Source organism: Anoplopoma fimbria, chromosome 11 (assembly GCF_027596085.1).
Source record: "Anoplopoma fimbria isolate UVic2021 breed Golden Eagle Sablefish chromosome 11, Afim_UVic_2022, whole genome shotgun sequence".
In the NCBI taxonomy this organism is placed as follows: Eukaryota; Metazoa; Chordata; class Actinopteri; order Perciformes; family Anoplopomatidae; genus Anoplopoma; species Anoplopoma fimbria.
The window spans coordinates 7,026,377-7,043,255 of NC_072459.1; the positions used below are offsets into that span (position 1 = coordinate 7,026,377).

Sequence of the window (16,879 nt, forward strand, 5' to 3'; positions counted from 1 at the left end):
AGGATGTTATATCATAATTTTCTGGTGTGCTCTTTGTTTTAATGCTCGTTTTAATCTTTGTTCTGGGACAGTTTTTAGTCTCTAAAATGACTCTCATTGTCGAGTAATTGTCAGATAGTGCTTTTAATTTCCTTCAGCTGGCCTTTTGTGTTATGAAACTCAAGCTGCCCTGCCATGTATCCTGAGCGCTGCGTGAATGCCCTCCTGTGTACTAAACAAGAAAAGACAAAAAAAAGAACATCATTTTCCAACTAACTTTATTACACTGCATTTCATATAATTAGGAATGGTGGATCCCAAATGGTGCATTAGCAGTGGTTTTCCAGTACTTTGTACAGCGTTCAGTGCAACACCTGAACACATCAGAGAAGTAAACTGTCTTCATCTCTCTCCACAGAGTATGTATTCAGCTTTGCCCGGTCTGCTGGACGGGAACCCGTTCTCAGAGGGCGGTCAGCTGCGTATTCCCGACGGACTTAGCGGCATCCTGGAGGTTCTGAAGGAGGCGCTGAAGCTTCTCACAGCCTTCCAGGTCCATCCGGACATCTCGTTACAACTCTGTGCCTACCTGCTCTTCTTCATCAACGCATCACTGTTCAACGCTCTCATGGAGAGAGGTGAGACCTCAGCTCACTTTACCGCATTAAGAAACTAGTTTGACCTGTTTTAACTTTTGCTTCAGCCACCGCTTTGCCTCACATGAAATTAGTCAACAACTTGGGGATGGATTAACATGTCATTTTGTACAAACATTTGTGTTTCCGAGAGGATGAATCCTACGGACTTTGGTGATCCTCTGACTTTAACTTTAATGCCACCCTGAGGTTAACATTTGTGGTTATAAGTTAATTTTTTCCTTACAAATATTTTATTGATTGCCATACATTTTTCTACAAACATTCATGTTCCCCTCTGGATGAACTTTATGTTTGCATTTAGCGCCATCATCAGCTCAAAATGTACATTTCTCTGACCTTGGTTTATGATCGAACGACCTGCATAACTATTGATATTCCCATCAGCCTTAGCTGTACTTTATGTTTAGTGCTACATTTGCAAATGTTAGCATGCTAACACACTAAACTTAGATGTTGAACCTGGTAAACATTGTACCTGCTAAACCTGCTATTATTTTCAAATAGGCTTCAGCCCATTTCCTGATATATAACAATAATTTTGTATTGAATTTTCTAATATAATAAATGTTGCCTATATTCTTGAACATTTTTATTACAAAAAGATGCATTCATTTGTTGTTTCACCTAGAGATTTTTTTATGAAAGCATTTATTTTTTTCAGTGTAACCAGGCTAATAGCATTAATGCTAATAATACAACTGCTATAAGAACTTATTCTACTACATGCCTCTAGTGCTACTGAATATAAAAACTATGTCAGTAGAGCATTAGTTAGGTTGCACCTAACTAATCGATATGTTATTTATAATATCTAATTTGACTAATGTGTTCTTCAGGGTCTGTCCATGGGTTCTACCAGTGGTCCCGAGGTGTTCAGATCCGGGCCAACCTGGACCTGCTGATGGACTGGATCCAGAGCATCAGTCTGGGCGATCTGGCCAACGAATACCTCCAGAAGCTCTCTGCAGCTGTCAATCTGCTGGCTACACCCAAAGAAACCCTCCTGCAGGTCAGAAGACATCCGTTTCTGCTTTCCTGTTTGTCTCTCCGTGGGCGGGTGTTGCCATGAGAGTCGAGTAATGTTTGTGTCAGCATGAATGCTTTCATTATCTCGAAGGTGTCAGTAAATATGAGTTATGTACATTTATGTATGAGGTGCAAAATGTTCCGCTCACACTGCAGAAATCTAACTCCTACTTGTTTCTACTACTTTTATTGTTGCCAAACATTGTGATAACTGTGACTAATAATGCCATAAAGTCTGTGGAGGCATCTTATTGGTTCATAGTTGTAGTAGCACTAAAGCACTTAAACTGTCATTGATCAGATATGAGGAAATGGCCTTCAGGAACAGAGTAAATACACTAAAATGACCCATGACTTCATAGTCATCTCTTATCTCACCTAAAATCATGTGAACCTGAGTATATCCTGTTAGCCTGTGTATGTTAGAGATATATTATCATCTTAAATCCTATTTATTCTGACGCAAGACAAGTGGAAACATGTGGCTGAGAGCACAAATGGAATTTTAATGCTCAAAGAGTAGAAATACATTAGAGCAAAAGCGTTTTAAAGCCTTTGAAGTTCCAGTGTGTTCTTAGGAATAACGTACTGTGTCACTCAAACACCACTGGATCAACAACTTATTATCTGCTTTCACTCGTGTTTAGTCTTCGCTGCGCGATGGCAGTTTGCCAACTCAACATTTAATCCCTCCTCAAGCTCACCGTTCTCCTAGTTACCCATTCAAATGTTGTTTACACTTTGAACCGCAGAAGGAAGCTGAGCTCTCACCCTGCTGGTTATTAAACCAGAGAAACTGACACTTACAATTTGGTATGACTAATGAGGAACAAACGTCATAAAAAAGTACATACCTTTTTCTGATTCACAGGTTTCATGCACCTGGAAAGGTGATGATGTGTTTTTGTGGTGACGCAGTCATGTGCTACTTTATATGTACACAACCTCTATCTGTCTAATCATTAATATACAATATAATCTTAAAAGATGCATTTCAGATCAAAGCTCTGTAATTATTTGTGCCCTCTTTACAAGACAAATGCAGTGAGAGCATTACTTCTTCTTGGGTTAATGTGGGTAATAACTTAATGAGGGATGATTGTAAACTGTTTTAATATCGTCCCTCATCTGATATGATCTTGCTCTGTGTCAGTGTGATCAACCTTTATTCTGCTATATATACAATATTTGTAGGAAGTTGGCTAAGTATAAGGCTTCGTTTTACACACCTGTTTTCACTGTATGACTCGCAGCCCCCCCCCCCCCCCCGCATGACAGCTGATGAAGGCTGCGTCTCGTCTGTTCATGGGATTGGAGGGTTACTAGGAAGCTGGTGGTTTTATGTCTCCCTGCCCTGGCATGAGGTCACTTTGTGGCTGCTGCAGCAGAGCACACACCCTTAACAAATTTTTCCATCTGGAGTTCTGGGATTTTTTTAAGAAACTGAAGTGGCTCACTGCTGGCACAGTTGTAAATTACACCAGAAGGGATGTGGCGTGGCTTGTTTTGCCAGCAGTTATGGAGAACACAACATCTTGAGGAGTTATTTTGAGCAGAAAATAGCGGCCGTACATTTAATCTCAGACATAACAGACAGAGACATTTTTACATTTACAGCAGTTTATAAGCAGCATTTAAACTTCACCTTGTGATGAGCTCAGTATGGCGTCTGTGTTTTAAGAGAAGGACAGGAACACAACATGTTTAACCTATGGTTTCTATTGTTGCCCCTGCATGTCTCTGCAAAGTCTTACTTCCAGCAATTCAGACTAAACTAAGACATGACATACTACTATGTCATGTCTTTAATAATCACATAAACATGACTCACCTGTTTCCTTATCCCATAGCTACTCAGTGATCAAATATTATCTTTCTCGAATGTGTCATATTTCATGATAAGAAACCTGAGACGCTGAGCAGAGAGATAAAGAAAAGTTTACACTTCTCACACTGCTCAGAACAAGAATGACATGTCATGTTAATTATAACACTCTCACCTTTTAATGGAGTGAAGAATAAACACAGGTCTGGAGCTGCATTGATATGAGCTTCTCTATTCACACAGTGAGAAATATTTTTTCCCAAGAGGCTTTGTTACCGCAGGGACAAAAACATTTTACTGGATCGTATAATTGGTTTAAAATACTCTGCATGCAAATGAGAGAGCAGCAATGACTTTTCCTTGTATGGAAACAAGCATTATGGGAAAATACTTATCCCTCCCTGTCATTCTCACAATGACTACAAAGAGCTTCTGCAGCTTGTTCTTTAAAGCTGCTACAGGGAACTTTAATTTTGTGTTGATTTTGGCGGTCCCTGTGGACAAAAGTCGTAGTGTTTCCGAGCACCAGAGTCCCTTTAGAAAACCTCTCATTTTACTTGCATTTTTGAGTTTTTGTTCAATCCATAATCAGTTATGAATCTGGCTCCAGTGGGATTTTAATTATATTGGAGAATATGCTGAATATTTTGGTCCAAGGGCTTTCTAATTAGGGGCAGAGAACAAAAATGTGGGTTTAATTGGCTGCTTGGAAACTGACATCTTTTGCAAGGAGGGAAAACATTGCAGATTATTCAGTTAAGGCTTTGCAGCTCTTCAATTTGTATCAGGAAATCTCTGGCATTTCTAGAGCAATTAAGAAGATATTGATGATGATTTGACCCAGCTAATCCTCCCATGCATGCTTGTAAACCTCGAATAAAGGGGCGATAATGTCTTGTAGAACATTGTAAACGTAGGATATCAACTTCACCGTTTCTGCCTGCCTATTCAAACTATTTATCTGGAGTTTATCTGGACTTGCAGTGTTGTAGTCCTGCATGTATGTTTTCACAAAGTCCCTAACCTCAAGATATCTGAAAAGGTATTCAAATTGATTCCTCCCGCAGCTTTTGGAATAAGAAAAAAGTCCCCTTCAAATAAAGCTCTAAATGTTTTTCTCTGTTGTTTTATTTTCTTTCCAGGCGTCCTGGTCTTCTCTCAGGACTGAGTTCACTGCCCTGAACGCAGCTCAGCTTCACCACATGCTGAGGGAATACAACTCCGGTAAATCCTCTCCCACCGGATGGACCCCGTCAGCGGGCGATGCAGAGGACGCTGTCAGGACGGGTGAGTGACGTTTGATCAATCACTTCATCAACAAAACACATGAACTGCAAATATTTTCAGTTTGTTGACTTCAAGCAAAAATTCACTGGTTCTAACTTCTCAAATTAGAAGATTTGCATCTTTTTCTCTTCGTCACATATCATTGTGAATTTGATATCTATGTGTTGGACTTTAGGTCGGACAAAACAAGGAATTTAAAGACTTTATACTGTTTTCCTCTCAACTGGAATTTGGATTTTTTTTACTTTTTTACATTTCATGACCTAAACATGTATTTGATTAAGTGCAAAATAATTATCAGATGAATCATAATAAAATACAATAGTCAATTGCTGCTTGAGACCATTCACACAGAAGACAGAATACATAATCACCTGGTGAAGATGAACAATGAACAATGACAAATGACGACTCTGTTTACTGTAAACTGCAGTAACCAGACTCCTCTTTCAGCAGGAATCTATTGTACAGCTTGCATGTCCAAACTTGACAGTAGACATGCTTCACTACATAAGACTTCATCATAAATAACAGAGAGATCAAGTAGCGTAATAACATAGCTGAGCTCTGCTCAGAGGAAAGAAAGAACACTGTTGCTGATACATCAATCAGAATCTGCTCACACTTTCTGTCAACTTATTATACTCGTCACATTCTCAGTTTTTATTCCTTCTTTTATGTTCGTTAAAACATTTTGATGACAGGGACCATAAGAGATGTGTTCAAAAAAAATATATATATATATATATATATATATATATATATATATATATATATATATATATAAAAAAAAAGATTATTATGAATAAATAGTTTGTTGGTTTTGCTATTTTTCCAAATGTCACTTTTTATTATTTCAACATTGTGAAAGAAAAAAGTGACATTAAATAAATAATGTCAATTACCGCAATGTATTGGATCGTAATAATATCTAAGGCAATTTGTTTATGTTCATTTATTTCACTTTGAACACTTTTGAACAAAAAAATCAAAATGATTATTTTAATTTAATAAAAAGGTACCCCTTTACACTGACACACACACACTCTGAAGCGTTTATAAGCGGCAGCCTTGGTCTCAGTCTGTGTGAGTAATCCCGTCCTGTCAGTCTGTCTCCACCAATCAGCTTCAGTCCACAGTTTCCTCTTAGATCCACGTCTCCAAGCAGGATGGCCGCCGCCTCTCTCTCACCTAGCTTCACCTCGTTCTTCACTCAGACCGCACCCCGCTGCGTAGAAACACCAACAACTGATCCAGTAACAGTTGCATCAGTCCTGTACTTTATTTGCGCCTGTTAATTCGGTGTTAACCTAAATAAAGAAGCTTTACTTAAAGTTTGGAGGATTGAATTTCATTAGAAAGCCGTAGTGAAGCTCGGGTCATTTGTGATGGACGACCTTTCTCTCTTCCTGCAGCCGACATCCTGGAGAGCTTCGACAGCCACCCGCCGCTCATCCTGCCTGACAGCACGTTCCACCTGGAGCTGGGTAAACCCGTCGTGGAGCCCGCTCTGTTCGAACAGCTCACTCGTCTGCAGGAGTTCATTCGCCGACTCCCCCGCAGTGAAACCCAAGCCGAGCCCGATGTGGAGGAACAGGTAACAAGCTCTCTGACCCCGGAGCAGGAAGTGAGGCACCTTTGCGTTTCTGCATCTGTTATTGATTGACTTTATGTTCCTCAGACTCTCAACGGGACGACCGCAGACAGCCAGTCTACGACCAGAGCCCTCCAGGATCCTGCCCACCAGGTGGTCTCCGACCCGGTTACCTGCCCCTCTCCCGATGCGGATCTGGACCGTACCTCCCCTGCAGAGCCAACCCAGGCCAGAGGATCTCATGGTGACCTGAGCAGTTGTGAGGCGGTTCTGACCCAGAAGCTGAAGAGCCTGGAGCTGCAGAACACCCTCCCAGGACACGCCGAGATGGGCTACCACAAGAGCCTGGCTCTGGACCCGTCCTGCCTGCTGACTCCACCCAACACGCCGCAGGGTATGGAGCTGGCTGAGCTGGAGGCTGATCTGCAGGAGGGCGCCCGCCAGCAAAAGAAAGGTAACTTAAGAGGCAGAAAACGAAAACATTCATCAGGTTGGGCCAATAAGAACAGAGCTGGATATGGAGAAAAAAAAACTTTATATAAGACTAATTAAATCTAATATACCAACAAAATTTTGTTAAATGTATTAAATTAATCACATGAATATCCAAAGAGTAGCAATGTAAAAATAATAATAAACAAAATAAATATAAATAATAGATCACTTACAAAAAAGCTTTTGTTTTTTAAAACAAACTAGGCTTTACAGATGCATTAAACACAGATAGGTGATGTCGTGAAGCAGCGGGGGATCATGGGACTTCACTTCAGTCAGCTTCTCCTGTTAGGATTCCTTATGTGTTCATTGTTCAGGAGGTTTTTAACACAGAGGTTTTTAAATCACCAGATCCAGTGATTAAAACCAGCAAAAACACTGAACAAAGTTGCTTTATGTTAAATATCTGTCTTTCTCCGACGATGTTTGGCAGACACAGGTCGACCCAGAGAGGCTCAAAGCTGAGCTGCCTCTAACGTCTGCTCAGCTTGTTTCTTTGATTACTTAATATCCGGACTACCAACGACTAAAATGATGGATTGTTGTTGGGATAATGCCAGTACACAGTTAACAAAATATATGACATAGGTCTAGTCCTTTAATAGACATTTGAATGCGTAAAAGTTATATATAACATCCTTTAAAGTGTTCTTCTAAAGCCACAAACAGCTGGAACACATTACTTAAAACCTGACAACAGAAGATGACAATTGAGAGTAAAGAGTGAACGCACAAAGAATCAAAGATCAAAACCACACGTGATGAGAAACCGACAGCATCTCAAAAGGCCCATTCATGGCTTCACTTACACACAGTGGGTTTTCATTCAGATGACACACAGCTCTGTCACTGAGATCACCACTGCTTCGCTTTAAACCTTGTCCCCATTTCCCGACTTCTGGAATGAGGTCACCTCTTAAAACCTCGATCACCTCCTCTGACTGAATCTATTAAGGAAAGTATTTAGTGGGTTGACCTCGAGGACCTGCTGCATATTTGTTCCAAGTCCACATAAAGGTAACCAACGACATAAAAGTCCTCCCTTCATCTTTTTAAGTGACTCTGGAGGTCAGGAATTTCAAGTGGAAGGCTGTGCAGGGTGGGCTCGCCGTGCAAAGGAAAGAGTGTTTCCTCTTACACCCCTATTGTTTCTGGACGCCTCCGTCATGAGGTCATCTGTTGGAGGGAGAGGGACTCAGAGTGAGAGTTGACTACTTCACTTTTTGTGTCAGGAAATATGACCTAAAATGATTCAGATTTCAGATGCATCTGTGGAAACAGTGGGGAAGAAGTACTTTTTTACTTAAAAGGATATTTCGGGTTAGGGTTAGAAACTTCATTGCTTTTCCTTGTAGTCAGACAGCCCTTTCTGACGGAGAGCTGAAACAGTGATCTATGCACTCTTCGAAGCCACAAGACTCCTTTGACAAAAACAGTTATTTTACTTTATATAACACAGGAGTTCAATTCAGATGAACAAGTCATTAACAATAACATAAACCAGGATGATGTCTTGACATATGACATAAAAACATCAAAACTATTAAAACAAATCAATCGTTTTAAAAGCATCCTTATCATTTCAAGAGGAAATTGTATCAATTTATGTTTTAATTCAACAGAATAAGTGAAAAAAACCGAACATCTGCGTTGATATCCAAAACAAACATTATGGATATCAATGCTGATTTCTTTATTAATAAATCTGAATCGTTGTGTGGTGGATTCAGGAGAGAGCAGGCTCTTTCTAACGAGGCTGGTTGGTCCAGAAGCTCTGCTCAGATCTGAACCAGACCTTCAAAAACCCTTTTCATCACATGTGATTGTGTTTGAATTTAAGAGGTTCAACCTGTGTTAATGCACTCCCTCTCAGACCCCCCACTGTGGCAGCAAAAGGGTTTAAAGCTGAGGGATTTTGTTGATCCTGGTCAGATGTCTTTACTCTCATTGGTTACTTGTTGTATTATGTTTTCTCTGTTCGTGCCTTTTATAAAAGTAATTTGTTGAAAGGGTATGAGGATTACATTTGAAACAAAGCCATCTGGCACCATCTCTGCATGTACATCTGTCCTTATTTGCAGTTTATTCAATAGTTTGATACTTTCTCAATCTGCACAGTTCAATCTATCATGTAGAAGTGAAACTATGTTGATAATCTTCAATTTGAGTAATTTTTCAAGCCTAAATGTCAAACATTTAACAGTCATAGCTTCCTAAAATCTTTAAATTGCTTCTTTTCCTTGTTTATATCATATTTATTTTTGGACTGCTTCTCTGGAAAAACAAAACATTTAATGATGCCACCTGGTGCACAGTGATGGACATTTCACCTTTTTCATTGATTCAATTATTAAACCATTAATCAGGGAAATTATCAGCACATTATCACATAGTGAAAATATTTAGTTGTTACTTGTTACGTCAAGTCAGTCAGAAATATTAGAAACAGTAAAATGAACATTTTTACTTTATATTATATATAATATAATTGATAATATAATATAATATAATTCTCATGACAAGTAAGGGAATGTCTCAAATGCAATATATTTACATTTTAAGGAAGCTTTGTCAAAGTTTTCTGCTATTTTATCAAAAAACAAATGAATCAGCCACTTATTTAAATTAATATGTAATGAAAATATGTTTATATCATAAAGTTAAGATGTTTTTCACCCTGATGGCGACCGAGTATATCATCCCACCATGCGGAGCCGTACCTTGGCCTCCAGTGTATCTACCTCTGTGGTTTTGGCTAACGACTAATGTTATTTTGAAAGTTTGGTAATCCTTTAATCTATACCCAAGAGTTACAGAGAGGTGGTGATGTCAGGAGAGAAAAGAGCAGTGGCCGATCCGTCATGGGAATTTACAGTTGGGTTGGTGCGTGGAATCTTAATCGGTGGCGGCATTGTTCGGGGCAGGTCCTGCGTGGGGGGCAGACAGGCTGCATGTTGGGAAAAGGCGGAGGGAGGTCCGGGGGGGTTGGTGTGTTAGAGCAGGAGCTGCAGGGGTGGGAACAGGGTTATTTTGGGGGGATTGCTCCTGTTTCTGCGTTGTTGTGATCAGACGACAACCTCCAGTTCTGCAGAGTGAAGCAATGGCGGAAGTGTCTTAAAACTTGCATTCTCTCTAATGTCCATCAGGGGGCGACTCCTCTGGTTGAAAAAAGTCCGATTGCATAGAAGTCTATGAGAAAATTACTCTACTTCTCACTTGATTTATTACCTCAGTAAACATTGATTTTATGGTCTCAATCGCTATCGACAGCGAAATTGCCGAACTCAAGGCTTCAAAACGTCAGTCCACAAACCAATGGGTGACATCACGATGACTACGTCCACTTCCTTTACAAATTCTATGATTGTAACCGGAAGAACCACATGAGGAAGAGAGGAAGTCCCAGTTACAGCAACGTAGCATGCTAACTATTTTGCCGGCTAACAGGTCTGATTTCAGGCAGATCATTTAGATGTTTTAAATACTTCATCTACTGTTCCCAAAAGCTGGGATTTCTGGTTGGAGAACAAGTCTATAAACTAGGATAACCACCAACCAAATTTTGAGTCACTGTGACCTTTGACCCTTCAAAATCAACATTTCTGCCAAATTTGTCAAAATTCCCTTGTGGCGTTCCTGAATTATCGCATTCACAAGAATGGTGATGGGCCAAGCTGTCACAGGCATAGAAATTATGTTCAGTGTGCTGAGCAAAAAGCTAAAGTCGCCATGCTAAAAATAACAATGCGAAACCAGCAGGTATAATGTTTAATATGTTAACCATCTTAGTCTAGCATGTTATCATGATTGCATTTGCTCATATCATGAAAGACAAAGAGGCCTGATGTCTGAAATGCCTGAAATGTCATTAGTCTTGCAGATTTGGTCATAAACAAAGTTAATATTTGACCCAATGATGGCACCAAATGAAACGTCAGAGTATGAACAAAGTTATTGCAGCTCATCCTGAAGGGAGCATGTATCTCCGAACCACATTTCATGGCAATCAATCCAACAATCACCAAAGTCAGTAGGATTCTTACTCTGGGAACCATGAATGTTTGAACTTTTTTTTGTAATCCTTCAGATTCATTTTTCTACATTCAGTTCACATTGGTCAAACTAACGCCTGATATGATTTTAGGATGATTTAAGGGATCAAACACTTTGACTTATGTGCAGCAAAGCTGAGATTACTGTTTGGAGAATAGGAAAATAATATCATGTGTTCTGTCCTGCCGACAAAATGTTTCAATTATTAACATGAACCTCATCTGGACTCTAATGGTGTAGGTGAAAACCTGCAGGTGATTGATGTCAAGAGAGTTAAACACCTGTAAAGAAGGGTTTGAAGGAAATGGGAGAAACAAGAACTTCCTTATGGAACTTTTGCCACAGCTTAATTTACAGAACAACTCTTAGAACAACACTCATCACCAGTCTGAGTATTTATACCACCACATTGTTTTGATATTTTTTCTCCGTTTGTTTGTTCAGCCAGTGGATGTGCTGACAGGAAGACGGAGAATGTAGAAGAAGAAGAAGAAGAAGACAGAGAGGAAGTGTTCACTGTGGAGCTCCACAGAGGACCTCATGGTCTTGGCCTGGCGCTTGTGGATGGGACGGTAAGAAGTCTTATTTATACAGCATACATATACTTGTTCTTTTCTCCTTTATGACATTGATTTAATACCAAGTATTCACAGTTAAAAGTTTAAAATTCACTTAAAAGGCCAACTCTTATCTGGACTGTTTTGGATCAGCAGCTACGTGTTTTTTTTTAATGTTTCACACACTTTAATCTGGACACAGAAAGAACCTTGTGTAGCTGCTTGGATCTGATGAAGACTAATCAGATCAGACTGTAAACTGAAAGGATTTCTGCTACAAATCTAATCTCACTAAATGTTCTGACTGATTGAAGAGAAGCTCTGCAGTCCAACCTCATGCAGCTAATATGGTGCAGTGATACATTAATGTTTGACCAGGACAGTTGATCAATAAAACCTGATTCATGATCGTACCACACAGTACAGCTTTTATTCACTGTCTGAGAACAGATGTCTTATTTATCCTGTTTAAACCAGGCGTTTCTTGCAGATAAAGATCAGGCCACAGTTATATTAATAGTATTTGAGGAAATGGATTTGATTGTTGGCTGCGTAGGATTGTTTCCGACTGGTGTGATCCAAACATTTCCAATAACTCCAAAACGTTGTCCAAAAGTCAACATTTATAGATGTAATCATTTCAAAAATTCAAAACATGTTTTTATCTAACAAAACATTCTGCTTCAAACCATATTCGCTGGCGTTTAGCCTTTCAAAAACAACATTTCATTGCACCATTTCCGTGGTAGCTAGCAAACACTGCTAGCAAATTAGGTGATGAGGGACTGCCTTTGATCTGTCTTTGCTGGTTTCTCCTTGTGCTTGATGCACAAATGGTTAATCATCGAACTAGTTGTTACGTGATACGCAAGATTAACATCATATTGCACTGCACATTCATATTGTTTGTTGGCCAGAAGTATTTAATAGTTTTTGCCATCATTTTGACACTGCTAATGAAAATTAATATTCCACTAGCATTTCTGTTTACGTGCAGCTGTGCACACTCCGATCAAAACTCTTGAAAAGGTCGGGTAGCGATATTTGCTCATATACAAAAACGTAATAATATTTAAGTCTTTCATAATGTTTATAAGCAGTTCTGTTTCTCCTTCCAACCAGAAACGTAGGCTTCTATTTTGAGGTGCATTTTTATTCCAGACTTCAAACAGCTTGTAGTTGGTTTGTGTTCAAAGCACAGATCTGGCTGTAAACAGGCAAAACAAAAAAACATTGAGACACATATTTTCGAATGCGCTGTATGTCGGTCAAAAAAATAAAGTATTGGACAACTTTCAAATTTGACCTGATGGTGGCGCTAAATGGAAATTCAATTTATTAGATTCATCCTCTGAGGATCATGATGTCAATCCCTCCAATAATTGTTGAGGTATTTCAGTTTTGACCAAAGTGGTGGACCGACCAACTAAAAAGGAATATTTCAGCACATTTCTGGCTGCTGTTTGTGTCTCTAAATGCATCCTTAACCATCAATAATCTTTGACTTTTCCTGTTTTATGTTTTTTTATAGAAAACTCAGCTGAGAATGAGCGGCATTTACGTGAAGTCAGTGGTTCCAGAATCTCCTGCTGCTCAGTGTCAGAAACTGAGAACGGGCGATCGCATCCTGGCTGTCAACGGCATCAGCGTGGTCGGAATGGAGTATAACATGTAAGTATTAAAGTACACATTGCAGATATTATTATCTGTTGTCCCTGTGGGTGTGTTAACAGATTGTTGTTTTAATTTCAGAGGCAGAGAACTGATCCGATCGTCAGGAGACTCCCTCAGACTGCTGGTGGCCAAAATCGACTCAAAAATGAGAAACAAGAGCTCGACTACGACTAAATGCTGAAGGAAGAGCTGTGTTTGGACAATCAAGTGCAATTGGGAATACTTGGAGGACGTTTGTTTCATCCTTCCTGCTGCATCCAAAGTCAGTGCGTGAACACACTTCCTGCTTCTCATATCAGACTTAAATAGAGCTGGTTTGTGTGCGTTGAAACAATCAACCCAAAGCAGCAGGACTGACTCAAAACTGAGAGCAACGGTCAAGTTTCTAAAAGCTCATTTTGCTGCCACAGCTTCTTTCTGGCCTATAAACAAACTCTGCGTCGGGCTCGACTCCACACTCATAAACCGTGAGGGTTTGGCAGTGAGGAGAGTAGCTGCCTGTGGCAATTTGTAGTTGTGAAACATCAATTTGAATGTTCACAAGTTCACAGTATTCGTTCTGACGAGCTTCATCAAGCTGCTCGTGGATCAAGATTCATGTCTGGCAACAACTGGAATTTACAAACTCATATTCTTTCTGTAACTGGGCATCATATTCAGACAAATATATTTGTTAATATTCTGTCTTTTGAGCACAACTTCAAGAAAATCCCCAAAACAAGGAAAACAACCCTGGGATCAAGCAGAATTTACTGGGAGATAAAAAAAGAAATTGTACTATGAAAAAAAACCAAGTTAGACAATATATCTTTTCTTTCTTTGCATTTTAGCAGTTGGTCATTTTCAAAGGGCCTTCAGAGCATCCCACACTGTAAAATGTCCACTATTATATCCCATGAAAGAAAAAAAAAAAGTATTGTTCTGTGACAACGGCAGGTCAAGTGATGGGTAACAAGAACATTTAACCTGCAATTTTTTTATGCATTTTAACAAACTGGAGGATTAAGTTTATAGCAGCTGTAATCTTTATTTTTATCATAACAGTGGATCAGAGTCATAGTGATGAACCTACAGAGAATTATCACCTCGACTCAACTTTATTTATTTTTACAGCGCCTTCCATACAAACATGCAGCCAAAAGTGCTGCACTTTATTAAACAATTCAGAGAAAAAGCTGTAAAAGCCACTCTACACTACACTACATAGCAGTTAGAGATGGGCTGGTGAACAAAGTGGAGCATTTAGCAGCTAAAGAGACAGATATTTCCTTCAGGAGGTGGTGGAGACCAGAAACAGAGCTAAAACAGAGAGAATATTGGACTTAAATTCAGATGGCACAAATAATGATAATGTTACTCTGTTACTGTGAGATGAGTTAATAAGTTTGATAACAAGATCAGATACAAAACCCTCTGTCTTTTTATTTCAATTAAGTTTTGGAGAAATATAGTATTCTCCATTTTTAAATGCACAGAAAGAAAATCTTAATTTGTCAGCTTGAGTCAGTTGTTTGTACGTTTTGGGTTCTTTTAATGGAGGGAAAACACTCCAACACACACAAATATGTACAGAATGATACATGATACTGAAATAAAGGTATAGTTCAATATTTTATTTATACTTACATTTGGATGAGAAGATTGATACCACTTTCACGTCCATCTGTTAGCTTAGCTTAGCATAAAGACTGGAAACGGGGAAACAGCTAGCCGTTTTTTTTCAATGTTTCCAATGTTCATGCTAAGCTAAGCTAACCCATAACTGGCTATAGCTTCATATTTAACTTGCAGACATTAGACAGAGGTATCAATCCACTCATTTAACTGTCAGCAAGAAAGTAAATATTATTAAACTTCTCCTTTAAAGCCTTACTGTCAGAGGTTTGGGCTAAAATCATAAAACATCTAAAAGTTACTGATTTGAGATCAGTTTATATGGAAAAACTTCAGCAGACATGTTTCAATATATTTAACACTGTAGAACGACAAACTGCTGCAACTCTCATAGGAAATCTGTCCGTGTTTTCATCTCAATTGTTTGTTTTTAAGTTCAAGTATATCGACACACAGTATTATCCATAGTATTTTGTAATATTTATATGGCGCAGTATTTTTGAAAACTATGTAATAAATATTATTTTGACTTTGAAAGCCTTTCTGGTTGTTTTCCTTCTCTGTGTTTGAACCTTAAAAAACACTCCTGTAAAGTGTGTGTTTGTTGGTGTTTTGGAGTGAACTATAGGAATCTAACGGCCGGGTGGAGCGGCGGGTAGAAGCTGCTGCTGGGTGTGTCAGCCTCGGCACGCTTTAGTGGTCGGCCACCAGCCGCTGTTTATAGCTGCTCTGTGGTTTCCACTAGCAAAGCACTTTTCCACTGACTCCAGCACAGTTCAGCCTCTGTGTTTCCCCCCGAGGCCACGATTAAAAACGCTGCTTTATATCAAGATAAAAGTTTAAACATACTGCACACCGTAACTTTACCGTGAACATGTCTGACGGTGTATTTTAAGTGCTGAGTGTGCGGCTCCCCTGCCGCTTTCTGACATTAATCCTCTTTTTAAGAGCACAGCTTTTATGTTCACGCTGCAGCCTTTTAATTTAAGGTTTATACTGCTGCTATTATTATTCATGCATTCAACAGAAAACGTCACATCAGTTTTGTACCTGCAACATTTCTCTTTTTCTCCAACAGTCACCTTCTTCATCTTCTCAAACGGCTTTTTAACAAGCTAAACGCTACTTGGTTCAGATGCATGTACTTGTACTTTACTTGAGTCTTTTCTTTTCATTCTACTTTATAATTCTCCCCCACTACATCTCAGAGGTAAATATTTTACTTTTTACTCCACTATATGTCAATGGTAAATATTGTACTTTTTACTCTACTACATCTCAGAGGTAAATATTTTACTTTTTACTTCACTACATCTCAGAAGTAAATATATAACTTTTTACTCCTTTACATCTCAGAGGTAGATATTGTACTTTTTTACTGTACTAGTAAGTGGGAACGGTACTGTAAAAGCAGGGGGAGGTAAAACCACGTATCTCCAGATGTGTTGATGTTGAATGTTTGTGATAAACTGAAGGATGAAGTGTGTTGTGATTAGTCGAGTTAACTGAAAACACCTGTGTGGGGGAGCAGAGCCTTTAAACTTTGAGTCCAGATCACAGTTCAGGTTTCCAAACATGCGACATGTTTTATGTTGAGTTACAGAGACGCTGCAGAAAACATCTAGAAGCATCTAGTCGATGTTAAAGAGCAGAAATAAAAAATGTCTTTTGAATATTTAACTCTATAAAACTGCTTTTATGTTGTTTTCTAATGCAAAAATATCACTGTAAAAGGATTTTACATGTCGAATTCAAAATCCAGGATTCTGTTTTGTGTGATACACACGTGGACAAAATTGTTGGTACCCTTCCGTTAAAGAAAGAAAAACCCACAATGGTCACTGAAATAACTTGAAACTGACTAAAGTAATAATAAATAAAAAAATATTGAAAATTAACTAATAAAAATCAGACATTGCTTTTGAATTGTGGTTCAACAGAATCATTTTAAAAAACAAACTAATGAAAATGGCCTGGACAAAAATGATGGTACCCCTAGAAAAGATTGAAAATAATTAGACCATAGGGACATGTTAAACCAAGGTGTGTCCTCTAATTAGCATCACAGGTGTCTTCAAACTTGTAATCAGTCAGTCTGCCTGTTTAAAGGGTGAAA

General features: G+C 38.9%; 1 protein-coding gene across 1 annotated transcript in view; it reads left to right on the top strand.

Moving 5' to 3' along the window:
* radil2a (Ras association and DIL domains 2a) overlaps positions 1 to 15,264 on the top strand; it is a 29,277-nt gene extending 14,013 nt beyond the window's left edge. The window contains exons 9-16 of the mRNA XM_054607131.1: positions 398 to 617; positions 1,475 to 1,647; positions 4,632 to 4,776; positions 6,192 to 6,373; positions 6,458 to 6,824; positions 11,363 to 11,490; positions 13,007 to 13,146; positions 13,228 to 15,264. Coding sequence (XP_054463106.1) covers positions 398 to 617; positions 1,475 to 1,647; positions 4,632 to 4,776; positions 6,192 to 6,373; positions 6,458 to 6,824; positions 11,363 to 11,490; positions 13,007 to 13,146; positions 13,228 to 13,330 — 1,458 coding nt within the window. The 3' untranslated portion in view covers positions 13,331 to 15,264. The remainder of the gene's footprint in view (positions 1 to 397; positions 618 to 1,474; positions 1,648 to 4,631; positions 4,777 to 6,191; positions 6,374 to 6,457; positions 6,825 to 11,362; positions 11,491 to 13,006; positions 13,147 to 13,227) is intronic.
* The last annotated feature ends 1,615 nt before the right edge of the window (positions 15,265 to 16,879 follow it).